This window comes from Lemur catta, chromosome 1 (genome assembly GCF_020740605.2).
Source record: "Lemur catta isolate mLemCat1 chromosome 1, mLemCat1.pri, whole genome shotgun sequence".
NCBI classification, from domain to species: domain Eukaryota; kingdom Metazoa; phylum Chordata; class Mammalia; order Primates; family Lemuridae; genus Lemur; species Lemur catta.
Window position 1 is genome coordinate 210,344,508 of NC_059128.1, and position 17,503 is coordinate 210,362,010.

At 46.5% G+C, this 17,503-nt stretch overlaps 1 protein-coding gene across 2 annotated transcripts in view; it reads right to left on the reverse strand.

Moving 5' to 3' along the window:
* Positions 1–6,144: 6,144 nt before the first annotated feature.
* IGF2BP2 (insulin like growth factor 2 mRNA binding protein 2) overlaps positions 6,145–17,503 on the reverse strand; it is a 158,285-nt gene continuing 146,926 nt past the window's right edge. For both annotated transcript variants that reach the window (XM_045539861.1, XM_045539860.1), the window contains 4 exons: positions 14,590–14,664; positions 11,524–11,655; positions 9,374–9,487; positions 6,145–7,919 (listed from right to left, as the gene is read on the reverse strand). In XM_045539861.1, coding sequence (XP_045395817.1) covers positions 7,827–7,919; positions 9,374–9,487; positions 11,524–11,655; positions 14,590–14,664 — 414 coding nt within the window. In that variant the 3' untranslated portion in view covers positions 6,145–7,826. The remainder of the gene's footprint in view (positions 7,920–9,373; positions 9,488–11,523; positions 11,656–14,589; positions 14,665–17,503) is intronic.

The window sequence follows — 17,503 nt, forward strand, 5'->3', positions numbered from 1 at the left end:
GCTAAATCTCTCTCAACCTTAGGTTGTACAGAGAACCCTTCCTATAGCCCCTGTTCCTTTCCCTAGGGCTCCTGGAGCTGTGCCAGTCAGAGTATTGGGGTCAGGCAGTTGGCACAGCCAAAAACGGCCAGAGGTTTACTGGGTCAGCATTATACTTAACACCCAGTTCCCACTAGCTGTTAGTGTGCTTCACCTGAGAGTTTAGTACCTTGGTTAAGCTGTATTTCATGTTAGGTAAATCCTGTTAGAAATAGGAGTCTGTATTCTGCCCAAATGAATGATGCTGGGGGTTAATGTGGTATTTGAGGGGCTTCCTTTTTTTTTTTTTCGGAGACAAAGTCTCACTCTGTTGCCTAGGCTAGAGTGCAGTGGCATCCTCATAGCTCACTGCCACCTCAAATTCTTGAATCCCTGGGCTCAAGGGATCCTCCTGCCTCAGACTATCAAGTAGCGGGGACTACAGGCACTATGCCACTATGCCAAGCTAATTTTTCTATTTTTTTTTAGAGATGGGCGTCCTGCTATGTTGCACAAGTTGGGCAAGGGGCTTCTTAAGAGCAGCTTTCACTGTGCTTTCCATTAAAGTGTACTCTTCAGAATAGCTCTTATCAATCTTCCAGGACATTGTGAAATTGGGAAGAGCAGAGCATTAAGCTAAGAGCATGGCCTTCTGCTTGACCCTGAGTTCCTGAATTTAATGTGAGCTACTGCAGGCCATGCGTTTCTAGGCACTGATGTTTCTCCCTTAGTACAAAGAAACTTGGTAATAAAATTTTTATATCCAGTTTATGAAAGAAGTGTTCAGGTGAAAAAAAACAACTGTTGATTTTATTAGTAGCATATTATCAACATGAAAGCCAGTGACTTTTTTTCTTGTTTTAATTGCAGTGATTTGGGGGTCTTAAAAAAGGTGAACCATTCATCTTTTTAGTAGGTAGTCTCTCAAAAATTGACAAAGATTTAAAAAAATATACTGTTGGTGAGGAAGTATTTTTCTCATGCTTGATCTTGTACCAGAGCTGGATGGGGGTGGGAGGGAAGTAGACTTGGGGCTTATGGAAGATGTTCTTGGGAGCCGCCCCATATTCTACCTCAGTTACCTAAGGCTGTTAGAAACCTCTGATCTCTTCCTCCTCTGAAATCCTAAGCACAACTTTGGGGAACACCATGTCGCATGGCAGCTGTTTGCCTGCACTGCGAGGAGTCACCTAGTGCTGGGACCAAGGTGTGGGTGTGGGTAGAATGTGTCCTTAGAGAAGTAGTGACCTCAGATATGAATCAAAAAGCAATAGAGAAAGTTCAGTTTGTGATAACCTTAGTACTATAGTTAAGCTGCATCATTTGAATTGGCTTTTGTGAATTGGGAACCTAATCTATGTTTCTTTAAGAAAAACTCAAAGCACCTGATAAACAAACTCATGGTATGTAACTCATTTGTAAGTTGGGGATCTAGCTGGCTGTATTGCTTTGGTAATTTTTTTCTTTTAATTTACCGAATATATACAAGGAAGGAGTTTGAATATATTGGAATAGGTGTTGATTTTATCTATTTATCAATAAATTTATCTCTTTAATTTAGTGGCTTTAAATTTTTTTGATTGCAACTCATAGTAATAAATGTATTTATGTTGTGACCAGTGTGTGCACGCATGCACACACACACACACACACACACACTATGTAATTATAAATGGACATAGAAGTTTGACAAAATAATACTTATCCTTATTATACTCAGGTGATTTTATTTCAGGTTTTTCAGTTTGTTTGTTTGTTTGTTTTTAAGAGACTGGGTCTTGCTGTGTTGCCCAGGCTGGCCTGGAACTCTAGCTGGAACTTTAGGCACATGTGCCACCACACGTGGCCATTAGTTATTTAAAAATGTGAGACAGTTCATCAGAGCCCAGTTCACACACACGAAGCTGTGTCCACGTAGAGTGGGACAGGATGCCATCCCGGAAAGGATGGACTTGTGCTCATGCTGCCCCTGGGAGGCTCACGTGAGCTGAGCCAGGTGTGAAGTAATCCAGCACTTAGGTTCTCTGAAAATGGGCTGTTGGGAGAAAGCCTGTCCTTAGGAACAAGGCCAGCTAGTCTTGCACCTGTCTTCTGCCTCTCCGTGTGGTCTCCCCTTCATTCCTACAAGCCAAGGACAATTATGGGTGCTTTGTACCAGGACAACTCAGGCATCATCTTGTACCTCCTGCCCTGTCTTTCTCACACATGTTCATAGACAAGTATTTTGGAAATGGGCACTTTAGGAGTTAAACCTGAAGTTCTGCCACGTAGAATAAAGGCCAAGGAATGAAACCTGAGGGGTGGAGCCAAGAGGGCCCATTTTTTGGAGGTGGTTGTGTTACTGCTCTCCCATTACAAAGCCCTTGGCTCTGTAGTTAAGGCCTTTCCTTTAAAGATGTGCTGTTTTTCTCCCTGTTCATTTGATAGACAAGGCAGCAGCTTTCAGTTATAACCTTGGTTGCCAGGACCCCACTGGCTTCTCTGGGCTGTTAACCTATGGCTCGAGAAGGCAGTGGGCTTGAGTCCTAACTGGGGGAGGGGGAAGGTGGAGCTGCAAGTACAGGGGTTTCTGACGGCCACAGGAAGGACAGTCTGTCCCTTTCCATGTTCATGCCAACCGCAGCAGTGAGAGTAACAGTGAGGGAACAGCTGGACATCTACATGCCATAAAACTTTACAAGTGATCTGCATCACTGAAATTGGAAATAATGAGACAATCAGTGAGGAACACATTTTAAGTGATTTATAGGGCGAATGTGGCCATTCTGGAATCCCATCAGTATCACCACCATCTGCCCCTGCTGTGCTGTGAACAGTCATCCCAGAAAGCCTAACTGGCCACCTCTGGCAGTAAAGTATTAGCTTTTTATTCCTAAGGCTTCTTGGAGGTTTAGCAACGGTCTCTGGTAGACTTCAAAAGTCTATGAACTTATAAATGGCGCAGGACCATTTTCTTCCATGTCTTCACAGCACATTGGTGGGAGTGCTGGGTACAGCACCCACTCCTCCAGTCCAAGGCTGATCCTGCCCTTCTCCGATCTCCCAGAATACAGGCATACCTCGGTTTTACTGAGAATTGCTTTTTTGCACTTCAAAGATACTGCATTTTTTACAGATTGAAGGTTTGTGGTAACCCTGTGTTGAGCAAATCTACTGGTGCCATTTTTCCAACAGCACATGCTCACTTTGTGCTTCTGTGTCTCATTTTGGTAATTCTTGAAATATTTCAAACTTTTTTATTTTGTATCTGTTATGGTGATCTGTGATTGGTGATCTTTAATGCTACTATTATAATTGAGGGTGCTACAAATCACAGCCATATTAGATGGCAAACTTATCTGATCAATGTTATGCATGTTCTGAGTGCCCCATAGACTGTTTTTCCCTCTCCTTGGAACTCCTTATTCCCTGAGACATAACAATAGCAATACAGCATTACTGCTGATAAGGAGAAAGTTTTAGTCTGTCTGGATAGAAGATCAAATGAGCTACAACATTCCCTTAAACCAAAGGCTAATCCAGAGCAAGGCCCTAACTCTCTTCAATTTTGTGAGGACTGAGAGAGGTGAGGAAGCTGCAGAAGAAAAGTTGGAAGCTAGCAGAGGTTGGTTCATGAGGTTTAAGGAAAGAAGCCCTTTCCATAATATAAAAGTGCGAGGTAAAGCAGCAAGTGCAGATGTAGAAGCTACAGCAGGTTATCTAGATTAAGATCCAGCTAAAATAACTGACAAAAGTGGCTACACTAAACATTTTCAATGCAAATAAAACAGCTTTCCATTGGAAGAAGATGCCATCTAGTATTTTTATAGCTAGAGACGTCATTGCCTGGCTCCAAAGAACAGGTCGACTGTCTTTTTAGGGGCTAATGCAGTTGGTAACTAAGTTGCAGCCAATGCTCATTTACCAATTCAAAAATTTTAGGACCCTTAAGAATGATGCTGTGCTCTATAAAGGGAACAACAAAGCCTGGATGACAGCACATCTGTTTAAAAAGCCCACTATTGAAATCTGCTCAGAAAAGATTGCTTTTGAAATATTACTGCTCGTTGATGATTCACCTGGTCACCTAAGAGCTCTGAAGGAGATAGATAAGGAGATTAATGTAGTTTTCATGCCAACTATCACAAATCCATTCAGCAGCCCATGGATCAAGGAGTAATTTCAACTGTCAAGTCTTATTACTTAAAAAATATATTTCATAAGGCTAGAGCTGACATAGATAGTGATTCCTCTGATGGATTTGGGCAAAGTAAACTGAAAGCCTTCTGGAAAGGATTCACCATTCTAGATACCATTAAGAACATTTGTGGGCCGGGCGCGGTGGCTCACGCCTGCAATCCTAGCACTCTGGGAGGCCGAGGCGGGAGGATCGCTCGAGGTCAGGAGTTCGAGACCAGCCTGAGCAAAAGCGAGACCCCATCTCTACTAAAAATAGAAAGAAATTATCTGGACAACTAAACACATATATTGAAAAAAAATTAGCCCGGCATGGTGGCGCATGCCTGTAGTCCCAGCTACTCGGGAGGCTGAGGCAGAAGGATCGCTTGAGCCCAGGAGTTTGAGGTTGCTGTGAGCTAGGCTGATGCCACTGCACTCTAGCCCAGGCAACAGACCGAGACTGTCTCAAAAAACAAAAAAAAACTACACTTAAAAAAAAAAAAAGAACATTTGTGATTCATGGGAGGTCAGAATATCAACATTAACAGGAGTTTGGAAGAAGTTGGTTCCAACCCTCATGGATGACTTTGAGGGGTTCAAGACTTCAGTGGAGGAATTAGCTGCAGATATGGAAATAGCAAGAGAACTAGAATTAGAAGAGGAGCCTGAATATGTGACTGAACTGCTGCAGTCTCATGGTCAAACTTGAATGGATGAGGAGTTGCTTCTTAAGGATGAGCAAAGAAAGTGGTTTCTTGAGGTGGAATCTACTCCTGATGAAGATGCTGTGAATGTTTTTGAAATGACAGGAAAGGATTTAGAATATTACGTAACCTTAGTTGGTGAAGCAGCGGCAGGGTTTTAGAGGATTGACTCCAATTTTGAAAGAACTTCTACTGTGGGCAACATGCTGTCAAACAGGATTGCATGCTCCAGAGAAATCTTTCATGAAAGGAAGAGTCAATTGATGTGGCAACCTTTATTGTCATCTTATTTTAAGAAATTGCCACAACTACCCCAACCTTTAGCAACTCCCACCCTGATAAGTCAGCAGCCATCAACACTGAGGCAAGACCCTCTACTAACAAAAAGACTCACTGAAGGCTCATGGTCATTAGCATTTTTTAGCAGTAGTTTTAAATTATGTACACTGGTTTTTCTGGACATAATGCTATTGCACACTTAATACAGTATAGTGTAAACACAATTTTCATATGCACTGGGAAACCAAAAAACTTGTGTGACTTGCTTTATTGCAATATTCACTTTATTGTGGTGGTCTAGAACAGAATCTGCAGTATCTCCGAGATATGCCTGTGTTTAAAATTGAATTTCCTGTGGAGGGGTGAAGTACCTGTTCCCTTGAATTGGCATATTATCCTCCCCATTTGCTTCGCAGAAAAACAGACTTTCCTTGGCCAGGCTTGAAGTTCCTTAATGACAGAGACTGGTCTTACCTAGCTCGATGTGCGGTCAATTGATCCCTCTAGTTCTGTGCTTCTCACACTTCACAGCGTGCACAGGAATCACCTGGAGGGCTTGCTGAAACACACGCTGGGCCTCAACCCTAGAATTTTTGATTCAGGGTGGACCCTGAGAATCTACATTTCCAACAGATTCCCCGGTGATAATGGATGCTGCTGGTCTGGGGACACTTTTGAGAACCACTGATCTAGTTTAGCTTCTCCCAAAGACTTTCCTTAACAAAGCCAGCCTGCTCAGAGTAGCTTCCTGATCCTGCTTATATATGCTGCCCCTATTTCTTAAGTCCCTCAGGGTTGGAACTGAGCTGACACTTTGGGATGACGCAATGCTTAGTAAAATAAGAGACCAAGACACCAAGATCTTGTTAGCTGGATATATTTCTTTTTTTTTTCTTTTTTTTGTTTTGTTTTTTGTTTTTTGTCACAGAACACTGTTTGCAGTAGAGGAAACTGGCATTGCAGTCTGGTGGTATAATGGCTTGTTCACATAAACCAGTACATGTTCATCCTTTAGCGCAAAAAGCCCTAATGGCGCGTACCCTATGAAATTCAGGACATCTCCAATATTTTCTCTCTCTGTTTTTCTTTTTCATATATATTTTTTAATAAACATTTTCAAGGTTTGTCCAAAAGAAGGCCATATAGGTTCTTGGCTAGCGGAAGACAATTCAGAACAGTTGTTGCACACTTGGACTGTCACCTTCTCCAGGCTGGCAGTTGATATCTTATTTTTTTTCCAACTCATTTTTATTAAAAAAATAAAAAAATGCTCCAACTATCAGTTTTACAAAATCTCTAAGGGAAACACAAGAGCAAGGTGCTGAGGTAAAAAACACCTGAGGTAGCTTTTTTTTGTGTGTTTTTCTCGTTAAAAAAATCTGTAAATTTAACGCCCTGGGCCAACGACCTTGTGTAAATTGCTATTTTCCTCCACATTTTTTAAAAAGAAAGAAATCATTTTGCTGAATATTAATGGCTTATACACCAAAATGTAAAAAGACAAAATACATTCTTTCGTTGTGGAATTTTTCTTTGTTTGGTTGGTTGGTTGGTTTGATGGGTTCCTGTTTTCCTCTTCCAAAATGCTAGGACAAGTACCATTGACTCTTGTTCTTTTGAGTAACCAAGTGTAAGTTGAGGCTGGTTTGTGTGTTTCGCTTTTGTTCCTTTTGTGTGATGTGATACTCAGAGCACTGCTTTGCCTGGGGGGGGAGGAGGTGCGTAGATACTGGGGACTGAGACAGAGGGATGAGGGAATTCAAAAGAATGGGGATGGAAGAGGTGGGGAGGAAGGGAGGGAAGGGGAGAGATAAACAGAGAGAGACAGAATTATATAGCAGTATGCAAAAAACCAGTTTAAAACCTGTGAAGCAAAGAGAAATGGGTGTATGAGCTGGACAGGCATGAAGAGAGAGTTTCCTCTTCAAGGAGACGGTATCCCTTCTGTTGACATACACAGGTGATCCAGAGCTGCTGTGAGTGTCCTTTCCATGAGATTCCCTCTGGGTGAATTTTGTGTGGGTGGCCTCGAGGCTCCTCTCTACACCATCAGACCTCCCAAAGAAAGACTTCATTCTTTAAAGTCTAGAAAAGCCTGCTTTCTCTTTAAAAAGAAAAAAATTAATAATTGATTAAAAATTGAAGTTAGTTGAGTTATTTGATATATTATTTCTAAAATATATTACTGCCGCAGGCACCCTGTGTAACCCACAGGCAATGTATCTTAACATCTTCCCTTCTAATATGTACACACATGTACAACAGAGACGATTTGCCAAAAAAACAAAAAAAACAAAACAGGGGGTGTGAATTTTGCTTGGCTTTGAACACGTTCACCTATGTTAGTTCAACTAGAAGGGATAGCGTCTTGGGAGGTAAGGAGAGATCCCAGTGCGTGGTGAAGTGGATGGCTGGGGAGCCTGCAGAGGCCCTGGGGAGCAGGGGCCAGGTCGGCGGGGTCTGGCACGCCCGGCTGACCTTCCCCACCCTCCTCAGCCCCTAGGATTCTCAGGGCCTCTGCAGAGTCCCTGGCCACCTCCGCAGACTTCTCATTCCTCAGGATGGTCTTTGGTTTGCTCCCGATCTGGCTGGCTGTGTTTGGTCTCATTCTGTCAGGTGTTGGAAGGGCTACATTCATCCGTTGTTTTGCTGGTGCCTGTGGGAGCCTCACTTGCTGCGCTGTGAGGCGACTCCCTGAGGATATTTCTGCTCCTGCTGCTTCACCTGTTGTACAATTTCCCTGATCTTGCGCTGTGCAGTCTGCAGCAGGGAGAGAAGGGGGGGACAGGGGAAAAAAGGAACCCAGTTCTGAGGACAAGCAGTAGGGGAGAGTCTGGGACTTGAGGGGAGAAGGGTGGGTGCTCAGAGAAGTATCAACTACCCCTAGGTGCCTTACTCTGGGGTCTTTTCTGCCTCGCAGTAAGTGGCAGAGGTCTCCCCAACACCCACCCCAAAGCTGCTGGGAGAGGGTAAGCGGGTGGGACCCCAGCAGTTTCCAGTTCACTGCTGGACAGACAGGCCAGGGAGCAGAAGCAGGCAGCAGGCAGCAGGCAGCAGGCAGCCGGCAGTGGGGCGGGAGGGCGGGGTTGCAGAGATCAGACAGCACCCCCTCCCCCTACACACACTTGCGCTCCTGTGCTGCCCCACCCACCTCTCTAGAGCGGCCGGGAGGAACACCTGTGTGGCTGCTGGGAGAAATGGGCAGTAGGGGGACAGGGGCCGGGGAGCGGAAGAAACTGGGCCCAGACACTGCCCTGAATAAATAACTGGAGCACACACTTCTGAACCCCACCTCACCCTCCCCCAGCCCAGCGCTGCCACTGCAGGGAGCTCCCGCAGGAAGCAGGAAGGTGCTGCTCAGACGTGTGCCCAGGGCGCCAGGGGGCTGAGACAGCCAGTGGAGCTGGGTGTGGCCAGGGGCTCTGACTGCAGGAGACCCAGTGGGCATCTCAAAGGGCACTGGGTGGGGGTGCGGACGAGTCAGGTCTCCCGGCCCAGGTGCAGGCATCGGGAGAGCAGGCTCACAGCACAGACAAACCTTCAATGTCAGCTTACACTGTTTGTCTTCATTGGTTTAGGACAAGAATTCAGACTGCTCTCCCCCCAAACCCAGCCAACAAAAGCATCAAAGAGAACTAGGCCAAATTAGGCCAAGGCACTGGCCTTCCCAAACAAAAGAGAAGCTGTGTGGAGGGGCTGTGTTTTGATGGGTGGATCATGGCGAGATGGAGAAAGAGAGAGAAATGAGAAACAAGGGTCTCTTGCCATGAGCATGTGACTTCCATGGTGAGATCTGGGCACCCAGGCAGTGCTCAGGCTCCAGCTGAGGGATCCAGAGGGTGGGCTTGCCTGGCATGTGGCTCCCAGCAGAAAAAGGCTGGGACTGGGGCCTGAGGAGGGAGGGTGAGGACAGCGAGACCTCGCCCCTTAGCACTGCAGGGGGCTTGAAACGCTGGGCTTTGCTTAAGGGCTTGACTCAGCAGTTCTACATGCTTCCTCACGCTCCTAGCGTGCCTGGGGGATGGCAGTGGAGAGAAGGTGTGGAACAATGTCCCCTGCCCTGCTGGCAATCCCTCGGAGAGCCAGGAAGAACCAGGCAGAGGCTCCATCTGGGTGAGGGTGGAGGGTGCTCAGGGCGTGAGGGCCACCAGTGGCTCAGGCAGAGAATGGAAGAGAGACTGGCAGGAGAGATGGGGCCCTCACAGCACAGGTACCTGGCTAGCAAAGAAATGCCCGATAATTCTGACGATCACTTCCTCATTTTCATCTGGTGTCTGGTCACGAGGCACGATGACTTCTGCACTGGTTAAGTTCTGCAATTCATTCACCTGTGGAGGGAGAACAGGCAGTGGGCTCAGGAAGGAGAGGGAGGGTAGTCTGTGCTCCTTTCCTTTAGGAGGAGACACCTGGGGCTTCCCTGGCCCTGGGCACGTGGGGCCATGGGGTTTGGGCCCTGGAAGGCTCAATGACAGGGAGAGGGAGTCCAGGCGCTGAGTCGGTGGGGCTGCTTCTGGGGCTGAATTCTGGAGTTCCATTAATGCAGATCTGCACATGCTTTCCAATAACCCTGGCAAAAGGTCACTCCTCCTGGACATGCTCTCCTCGGTGCTATGAGCCCACGCCTCAGGCCCTGCTCTGTTCCCTACTCATTTCCACTCCAGCCACCAAGTCTTGTTTACACGGTTCCTATCCTTGGACTGTTACCCTTTCTCCCTGCCACTGGATCTCACCTCAGGCCCACCTCCTCCATGAAGCCTCCAGCCAATGCTGAACTCCCCTTATCTCAAACCATTTCCTGATTCTGCTCCTCCTCCCTGCTCCCGGTGCTGAGCTCACAGCGGGGCTCAGCAAGTGCCTAGTCGACAGCTGACAGTCTCTGGGGGAGGCAGAGAATTCACTTACAAATAGGACATCCAAGGGTTCTGCTCACTTGTGAACTACCTGCTCTCTTTTGCCCACCACACTCCAACTCCGCCTAGAGCTCAGAATGCTGACTGCATTCCTGGACGTAGGGAATAATCTGCATCCCATGTAGCTTTACACTTTTGCATGCAGGTGACTCATCGTATCTAGAACTTGGTTTTGAATCCTCTTTAAGAGTTTCTATATAAAGAACTTTACAAAAACAGCAAACACACATACACTCCCCCCCCAGCACATACACATTCTCTCTCTCTCTCTCAGGACTCTAGAGACCCCCCCAAATTCCTGCCACCCAACACTGCCACTTTGACAAGCATGTACTAGGCTCTACTGGAACTTCTCAGGGGTCATCTCCCCCCCAGGTGGTTAAGTCATGTTCCAGAACACACCTGTGTGTGACAGACCACCTGCTCATTCCCACAGGCTTCAGAGTCAATGCTCTGGTTTTCTTTTCAAATTGCATTGTGTTACTGCCACCTTGAGGATGAAAAGGTAGATTTTTTTTTTTTTTTTTTTTTTTTTAGAGACAGGGTCTTGCTCAGGTTGTAGTACAGTGGTGAAATCATAGCTCACTGCAGCCTTGCACTCCTGAGCTCAAGCGATCCTCCTGCCTCCGCCTCCAAAGTAGCTAGGACTACAGGCATGCACCACCATGCCCAGCTAATTCTCGTTTTTTTTTGATTTTTTATAGAGACAGGGTCTCACTCTTGCCCACGCTGGTCTTGAACTCCTGGTCTCAAGTGATCCTCCCACCTCAGCCTCCCAAAGTGCTGAGATTACAGGAATGAGTCAGCATACCCGGCTGATTATTTTTTAAAAACTATTTCCATCTTGCCCGCCAGCCCTATTGCTAAGCTAGCACCCCTACAGCAGAGGAGCAGGTGTGGGAAGTAGCCAAGAGATGGAATCTGTAAGGGGGAGAGTTAGGGCCCCTTGAGACATCTGTTGGGAGAGTTTGAAGAGTCAGGAGAGAGCACAGGACATCAGACCCTGCAGGCCTCTGAATGTGAAATTCAGAGAAGGCAATCATCTGCCAAGGGGGTTGCAGATGCTCTGGGTGGGACTCCCCCTTTGCTATTTTACCAGCTGCTCTGTGTGGTAATAAAGGGGGCACAAGACAGCCTCCCTGTCTCCAGGGAGTGGAGACCTCCATTTCCCAGCATGGAGCTGAGACAGGTATTACCGGGCACATGAACCTGGTGTTTTGGGCTTAGCATAGTGGATGTAGCGCCCTAACTTCTAGACTAATGCTGATTACATTTCTGTCCTTGGAATCCTCACGTTTCAAAGGGCTCAGATGCGAGGAGCATCTTAGTTTGTTAGCCAAAGACCCGGATCATACACTGGGAGACAAGGAGCCAGTGGGGCTCTGAGGGAACTCTGGCAAGGCTAGGGCAGGGAATTTGACCCAGGTTATGAAGCGAGCCCAGAGCACACTTACGGTTTTGCCACCTTTGCCAATCACCCGGCCAGCTGTGGAAGAGGGCACTCTGATATGGGCTTCCAGCTTCACTTCCTCTTTGGGGTTAAAGAAGTTTTCTTCTTTCAGTTTTCCAAAGATCCGTCCCTGGGCCTGAGAGAGCAAGACATGACTGGTGACTCTCAGAGTCAGCTGCCAGCCAACCCACTTTGCCAGTGCTGCTAAAGGAACTGAGAGTCCAGGCAATTAGACACCCCCCTTCCCAAGGGCCAGGTACCAGTCTCAGCTCTTGCAGACCTGGTGGGCACTGCTCCTGCCATGTCGAACAACTGCACTTTGAAAAATGTGCATGGGCACTCTTGTGTTTTCATGGTTTGTACCTCCAGGAGGCTTTCTGTATATTGGGGTTAGGGAGACAGGTGAGGGGATGGAACTCTATGTCTTATTTCCATATCCCTAGCACCTGTAAATGTTTGCATGGCTGACTGAATTTGTCAGGGAATTCTTAACTCCTACCATGATGTAATAGGTTCAGACCTCTGGACTGTTAAAGGATGAAGGGTGAGGGTGATGAGATTTGATGAGCCTGATCTTGCTCTTTGATGTCTGCCTTCAAAGCCAGATTAACCAAGGGGCTATTGTTTTTTTTAACTTAAAAATTAAGATATAATTCATATAATCTAAAATTCATCATTTTACAGTATACACTTCAGTGGGCACTGGGTTGTACAACCACCACCACTATCTACCCAGAACATTTCCATCCCATTCCCTGAAATAAAAACCTTGTACCTATTAGCAGTTAGTTCCAATTCCTTCCTACCCCTATTGCTTGGCAACCACTAATCCACTTTCTATTTCTATGGATTTGCCTATTCTGAACACTTCATATAAATGGAATTGTATCATACGTGGTCTTCTGTGGTCTGACTTTTCTTACTTAGCATAATGTTTTCTGGGTTCCTCCATGTGTAGCGTGCATCAGGACTTCATTCCTTTTTACGGCTGAATAATATTCTATTGTGTGGATATGCCACATTTTGTTTGCCACTCATGAGTTGAAGGGCTATTGTTTTTGAATGGTTCCACATGTGTTGATTTTTTTAAAGAAATTATTTTATTTTACATGCTGTGGAAGACAGAGAACTTTGAACTAGATGAGAATGAAAAACAAAATCGAAGAATAGTCATTCAGAGACCTTGCCATGAAAGCAGGAAAGCTTTTGCATAAGAGTATCAAGACCAGGCACTAAATACAAAGCTGTTCTACTACCATTGATAGAACATTCCCATTACTTTAATAGTCCCTTAATTTTTTAGCATTTTTTTAACTCAAAAAATATTTGAATCCGTGGAGAGCCTAAACTAGATAGTGTGCTATATGCACAGAAGGGGTGAAATTTAGGGTTTACTCTCAATCAGATTGTAATTTCATCTTGTAGTCATTAGGAATAGCAGTATTTTATCTGATTTCTGCCTACTGGAATTCTGAGCCAAAGGTGAACAGGCTGACATCATAATCCCCTTCTGTAGTTCTCATACGATTTCAAGAATTGATCCAAATCCTCTGGTACCTTAGGGCCTATAAAAATTTCACTTAAGTCAAATGCAGTGACTGCTGCAGGAACCGTCATATAAAAGTATACTGTTTTTAAAAATCACTGTCATGTAGGGAAAAAAAGTAGCAATATAAATATTTTATACTATTTTATTTAGGTCCCAAATAATCAGAAAACAGTCATCAAAAGATAACCTATGCTGGCTGGTTGTGGTGGCTCACGCCTGTAATCCCAGCATTTTGGGAAGCCCAGGCAGGAGGATCACTTGCGATCTGGAGCTTGACCTGCTCTCTACAAAAACAAACCCACCACTAATCAGCCAGTGAGGTCCCACACATGCCTGTAGTCCCAGCTATTCCAGAGGCTGAGGAACCAGGAACCGGGATTGCTTGAGCCCATGAGTTTGAGGTTGCAGTGAGCCATGATGATGCCACTGTCCTCCAGCCCAGGCAACAGAGCAAGATCCCCTCTTAAAAAAAAAAAAAAAAAAAAAATCCTATGCTTAACTTCATTTTTCCAGGTTTCACAAGAAAGTTTTTAAAGAGACATTCCTTCAGTTGGCAAAAATGCATTAAAGGAGCTTACTGCTGTAAGAAAGATGCCCCATTTTGAAAACAGTTTCAGATAAGATTGCAAATACATTTTGGAAATATATGGAGCGTCACACAGCTCAACAATCCATAGCCTTCCATTTTCCACCCACTGCATGCCTCTCTCCGTGAATCTAACCCACCATCAAAACTCACCAGTGTGCTCACTGCACAGAAGTAGCAAGTGAATGATCTGCCAAAATTCAAAATTGAACCTTGAAGTGCATTTTCGGAGTCTACTTCTTTAGTAATAAGTTTAACCAATATTTAGCTTCCTCCAAACGCCCCCAAAGCACATACACCGATCTACCCCCACAGGAAAGCCCCCCACACCCGGTTCCCACACTCCTTGAGGCTGCCGAGGGCGCCCACATGTGTTGATTTTATCTCTCAGCTAAATTTTAAATATTTTTAATGATAAGGATTGCACTTTTATAAATAAATATGTCTCTGACTTTTAGAAAACTCAGGTTACAATTTTCATAGGGGAGAAAAAAGAAACAAAAACAAAGTAAAACAACACACCTCACCTAGGAACTTCCAACAAACCATGCTATTTCCCCTTTTACCCATAACTTAATGCCCCATGGCTTGAAGGATAGGAATGATTAAGAGCCTTGAGACATCCCTCCTCAAAACCATGGCGAAGGGACTGGATCAGAGATATGCCAGAGGAGGTGCCACTTGAACTGGGCCCCGACAGATGATCCACTTTCCCACGGGAGAGAAGGGAAAGAGGGCTTCCCAGCAGGGGGAAAATGCACACAAGGAACAGCCCAGAGGGTGGGGAGACAGGGTGAGTCTGAGACCAGTGAGCAACAGCAGGAAGAGAAATGGAGGTTGGGCATCCCAACAAGAGCCTTGAACATGCCTCTGTGGTGGCTGCCCTGTGACCAGGGCCGGCACTGGGCAGCCACTAAGTGGCCCTTGGCACTGACCTTGAATTGGGCTTCAGGTGGCCCAGTGATGATGACCATCCTTTCGCTGACGTCTGGGCCTTCTGCTGGGGCAATCTGTGGTTCAGAAGGAAAGAGGAAGATGCTTGCTGATGTTTGGCTGCGTCCCCCAAGTCCCTCTCTCTTGTCTGAGTGGATGGCACATGCATGAGCAAGAGATTATAGAACTTGCTTTGGCCTTTGCACCTGGGGCTCTCTCCGACACTACGCTGCCTCCATCCTGGGTTTTTACGCCATAAGGCCCGGTATCAAATTTGGGAGTCTGGCCACCCAGAGAGAGTCTGAAGCAGGTCAGTAGTTACTGCCTGTCACTGCCCCAACCACCAACAGGCCTCCTTTCACCAAGACAAGTCTCAGAAAATAAGCGGGAGTCAACAGCTCTAGGAAAGAGATGTACAGGCTCCACCAACCCACCAAGGGCCCAGAGGGAAGAAAAGGCTTGTCCACATGGGTGTCTAATTGGAGTCTAGCTTACAGGAAAGGTAACCCTGGCTCTAATTCTCAGCTCATATGGGCAGTTGGCAACGAGCAACAACTGAGTCAGAGTAGAAGTGGCTAGGACCACCTCCTCCACAGCAAATGGGTCGTAAGTACGACAGCACCAGGGCAGGAGTGTGGGCACTTTGGTTCCAGTCCTGACTTTGCACATCCCTCCCCTCCCTGGGCCTCCATCCCCTCATCTGTGAAGCTCCAAACCTCCTTCTCACTCACTTTCCATGAGTCTGAGTTCTTTCATAACATAACTCAAACAATGGTCCGAGCAAATACTTTTGTCAGAGAGGTCCTTGTTATACATCTGTTTCTGCATACCCTACCTTATTCCAAAAAACTTCAAGGTGGCTTTAAAAACACATACAAAATTAAAACTTAATTAGAAAATTGTGGCAAAATTAGACTTAATTAAAAGTAAAATGACTTAAAAACACCAGGTGATGGCCGGGCGCGGTGGCTCACGCCTGTAATCCTAGCACTCTGGGAGGCCGAGGCGGGTGGATCGCTTGAGGTCAGGAGTTTGAGACCAGCCTGAGCAAGAGCGAGACCCCGTCTCTACTAAAAAATAGAAACAAATTATCTGGCCAACTAAAAACATATATAGAAAAAATTAGCCGGGCGTGGTGGTGCATGTCTGTAGTCCCAGCTACTTGGGAGGCTGAGGCAGTAGGATCGCTTAAGCCCAGGAGTTTGAGGTTGCTGTGAGCTAGGCTGACACCACGGCACTCACTCTAGTGCGGGCAACAGAGTAAGACTCTGTCTCAAAAAACAAAAACAAAAACAAAAACACCAGGTGGGCCACACCACACTCTGTTCTAAGCTTTCTAAGAGCAAATACAAAAAAGAAAACATGATCAATTCCAAGGTCACAGTGTTCTAAGGCAAAACAAAACCAGTGGCTCGGGGGCGGCGCCACTGTTTAGAATGAAGCGGCATCGGCCGTCAGTGTTGCATTTATGCACGTGCGGTCTCTGGCTCACTGAGACTTAGCCCTGGGCTCCACCTCCACTGGGTTTAATTTTGTCTTCTCTCAGTATGTGCCGTAAGCCACATTCCATCCATGGGCCTCGCGGTCCAGTGTTACTGTCTCAGCATTATTGTGAATACGCAGCCCAGGCTTGCTCTGACCCCTGTCCTGCTCCCAAAGGGCAGACCCCTTCTCAAGATCTGCAAGGGGTCCTCTGGCTCGACTACTTAACTTAGTGGCATGGGATGAATGTGAGACACAGGTGACCAGCAACTGTGCTTCTTGGGGGATGTCCCTTTGCTGTGGGCAGCCACTTCCTGGCAGTGGCCTCAGCCAAAATACACAGAGCTCAGTGTGTCCAGGGGACTGGCAGGTCACACACAGGCTGGCCCCTGAGACTGCGGGCAGGAACCCCTGCCTCTACTTTGAGATCCATGGCTGGCTGAAGCCTGGTCCTTACATCAAGGAATTATAATAATAAAGAGAGAGCAGATCATGGGCATGAAGGTTCCCAGCTCGCACCACCCTCCAAACCGAGAAGGGTGAAAGGCTGATTTACGATGCACACTGACCAAATCAGGTCTGCCGTTCTTGTCCACTTCCTAGCGACTTGTGGCTACTTTGCTCAGATTCTGAAAAGAAACCTCTGATTGCTCTACTGTCCGGCATTTACCAGCCTAGACAGAGAAGTCTCAGAGCTACTTATGTACTCCTGCAGTTCTGGAATGGCATTCTACAAGGCACGCTTCCTCTGGAGGGCCAGGAACGAGGACCCCATTTTGTGACTGAAGCAAGTGAGACCAAGAGGCGAGATGACTGCCAAGATCGCAGAGTAGGCAGGGTTTAGAGTAAGGATCTGTCATCGGGTGTCCCTGGCTGACACTGGACTGAATTCTGGGTAGCATTCAGAAGCCTGCTGACCAGAAGTTCTGCAGGAAAGGCAGGCAACGGGAACTCAACTCTCACCTGTAACCAAAGCATCTCTTGTGCAGCGTCTCCCAGGTCTCAGCTCAGCCCACCCCCTCCCAGCACTCTGCTCCCACAGAGGAGCTCAAAGCTCTCTCCCTGTCCCAGCAGCACCAAATGTGCCCCTAGCTGCAGCCCCTGAAGACTGGCACTGTAGAAACTGGGGGGCAGGGGTTGTGGCTCTCTGGAGTTAGTGAGATCATCCACCTTGCTTTAGAGACAGGTCCTTTCAGAGACCTGGCCAGATAAAGGGAATATAGCAAAAACCAGATTAACTTTAAAAAGTAGGAAATCTTTCACAAATACTAGGCTTCCCTGGTTTTCTTTCCTCTTCTTTAATGCTACGGAGAGAGGCAGGAAGGGGGGAAGAAGATTGTTGGAGAAGAAGGTTGTTGGTCCAGCATAAAAAACATCACTTGGAGGCCAGGTGCAGTGGCTCATGCCTATAATCCCAGCACATTGGGAGGCCAA